The following is a 2,692-nucleotide window of genomic DNA, read 5'->3' as shown; positions in this document are numbered from 1 at the left end:
GTATCATACATTGTAAAAGGAAAGATAAAGAAAACATATTTTAAAATTCTAATTCATTTCTTTGAGAATGAAAATGTTCAATACCGAAATTATATTGTGGTATCATAATAGCCAAAAACATAATAATAGCCAAAAAAAAATAATAATAATAAATCCTTTTTTATGCATAAAAATGTTTTACATTTGAGAGTGATATAAATTTATCTTTTATTTTTATACATTTCATGCTCAATTTAGGCTTTTTTTTTGAAAGGGCAAATGCTCTGGCAAAGATTGGTGAGTTTTGATTTGATTATTTTATGTGTATTGTGCAGATGTTTTTTTTTACTTCCTGTGGCTTCCATGAAAACGTATGTTGTTTCAAAATGTACACTTGGGCATATCAACCAAAACTAATATGTTTTTTGTAAAAAAAAATTAAAATGTGTACAACTTTAAAAAATAAAATAGTAGTGTTTTATTCTTATTCATCCTTCTAGCATCACCAATTTGTTCTACATGATGGAGAACAATCTGACATCAGTCAATGAGATTTTCCTTTTAGGATTTCAAGTCAGCCAAGAATTAAAAATGTTCCTATTCAGTCTTCTCCTGATGATTTACTGTGGGACAATATGTGGGAATCTCCTGATCATCACCCTGGTGTCCTCCAGCAATATCCTCCACACTCCAATGTACTTCTTCATCTCACAACTCTCCATCAGTGACATCTTAGTAATCACAGATATTGTCCCGAATATGCTTCATGTCATACTGAATAATGGGGGGACCATTACTTTTGTTGGCTGTATTACGCAGTTTTATTTTTTAGGTGCTTCAGAAACAGTTGAATGTTTTCTCCTCGCTGTGATGTCTTATGACCGATATGTGGCCATCTGTAAACCTCTACATTTTAACGTTATCATGAAAAGTGGTTATTGTGTGAAACTGACCGTCATCTGTTGGGTGTTTGGATTTTCTATTGTTTTGATTTACATGATAACTACAGCAAAATTAAACTATTGTGGTCCTAACATAATTGACCACTTATTCTGTGACATTGTCCCCTTACTAGATCTTGCCTGTTCTGACACGCATATTGTTCACTTGGAGGTTTATTTGCTGAGTATTCCAATTGTCTTTATTCCTATTACAACTATTGTGATGTCTTATACCTGTATAGTTCTAGCAATCTTAAGGATTCCATCCAGTACCGGTAGACATAAAGTCTTCTCCACCTGTAGCTCCCACCTCACTGTGGTCTCCATATTCTTCTGGACTATATTCAGTGTTTATGTTGTCCCAACAAAAGGGCAATCATCAACAATCAGTAAGATCCTATCCCTGCTATATACTGTGCTTACTCCTTTTATTAACCCCATTATATACAGTCTAAGAAATAAAGATTTTATAAAAGCCATACAAAAAGCATGTTATAAGAATGTAATCTAGATAATTATAAATAATATTTTAAGTATCAAAGAGGCTGAACCAAGATACTCAACATAATTGTTCTACTTTGTTTTGTAATGTTTCATGAGAAATTGTAAAATTTGATGATGTGAGCAGTACAGACATTAGTTTTCTTTCAATCTCTTACCGACAAACAACAAAAAGGTACATCACATGCTAGCTCCCAGACTTTGATGCAGACTTGCATTCTCATCATACATCTTTCCTGGCACATGATGGCTGATTAAATTAACCTGATAAATGCTGTTGGCAATCTTTGTCAATCTTTGACAGCAGCATTTAACACCTCCTTTTTCCCCAACAAAAGACAACAAAAATAATACACATATTTGGTGTAGCTGTATTCAGAAAAAAGTCTCATCTATTAAAACATAAAAAATTAATCCAACCGACAAGTAGAATACCAATAAAAAAAATGAAATGTCAAAATTACTCTTGTTTTTGCAGCCACGTCATTTCAATTAACATGAAATAGTATCAGTAAAAAGTTAGCTCAGACTGAAAAAATAAGCCCTCGGTCAGTCACAGAGTCAGAAAATAGAGAATGTTACGGGTCTCCGAAAATGACGACCAAAACAATTTATTTGATTTTTTACCTGTTTCCCAATTTTTTTCAGCACTTTGGTAAAAATAAAACATGCATGTTTAGAATCTGTGTAATCGTACCGACCTGGAGAATGATATTGCCAGGTCAGGTAATGATGAATTCCACAGCACTCAGAGGTCCCAGTGATATGTGTTTTTGTTAATGCAGCATGCAGAAACTGTGAAGACACAAGGTCGGCGGGCAACCAGGTCCACTCGCCAAAACCGCATGAACCAGGGATTATCCCACCAAACGCCTGCTCTAAATTTAACATGGGTATGAAGCTACTGAAACAACACAAAATGAGGGTAAAAAAGTGTGGCAATGCTTTATTGAACAACAAAACAGGAAGATAACACGTAGAACGGTCAAAGCAAAATACTTAAAGTTGGTGCACATTGCAGAGTCTCACCCTTCCACTGACTCGCCGGTATAATGGTAGCTGCTACTTCAGAGCTGCCAGGGTCCACTACCCCACCTTTGGCATGCACACAGAGATGAGGTAACGACAAGCATAGGAAGATGACAGTCCATTGAAATACAAGGCCAGTTAACCAGAGGGTCATAACCTGGGTTCTCTGAACATCTCCTTGGAGCCATGTGACCGGAGAGTCCCAGTTCTGGATTTCTCCAAATGTATCAATGGTTTAACAA

General features: G+C 35.5%; 1 protein-coding gene across 1 annotated transcript; it reads left to right on the top strand.

Moving 5' to 3' along the window:
* Positions 1 to 485: 485 nt before the first annotated feature.
* On the top strand, positions 486 to 1,431 carry LOC143774671 (olfactory receptor 11H6-like). Its single transcript, XM_077262423.1, has one exon. The coding sequence runs from the start codon at positions 499 to 501 to the stop codon at positions 1,429 to 1,431; it is 933 nt and encodes a 310-aa protein (XP_077118538.1). The 5' UTR covers positions 486 to 498.
* Positions 1,432 to 2,692: the final 1,261 nt, after the last annotated feature.

Source organism: Ranitomeya variabilis, chromosome 5 (genome assembly GCF_051348905.1).
Source record: "Ranitomeya variabilis isolate aRanVar5 chromosome 5, aRanVar5.hap1, whole genome shotgun sequence".
Taxonomy (NCBI): domain Eukaryota; kingdom Metazoa; phylum Chordata; class Amphibia; order Anura; family Dendrobatidae; genus Ranitomeya; species Ranitomeya variabilis.
The sequence above is the reverse complement of the archived record's forward strand: the minus strand, read 5'-3'. Positions and strand labels throughout refer to the sequence as shown.

What these genes read in the sequence shown, in the direction of transcription:
- LOC143774671 (XM_077262423.1), top strand. Translation starts at nt 499, where the DNA reads ATGATGGAGAACAATCTGACATCAGTCAATGAGATTTTCCTTTTAGGA.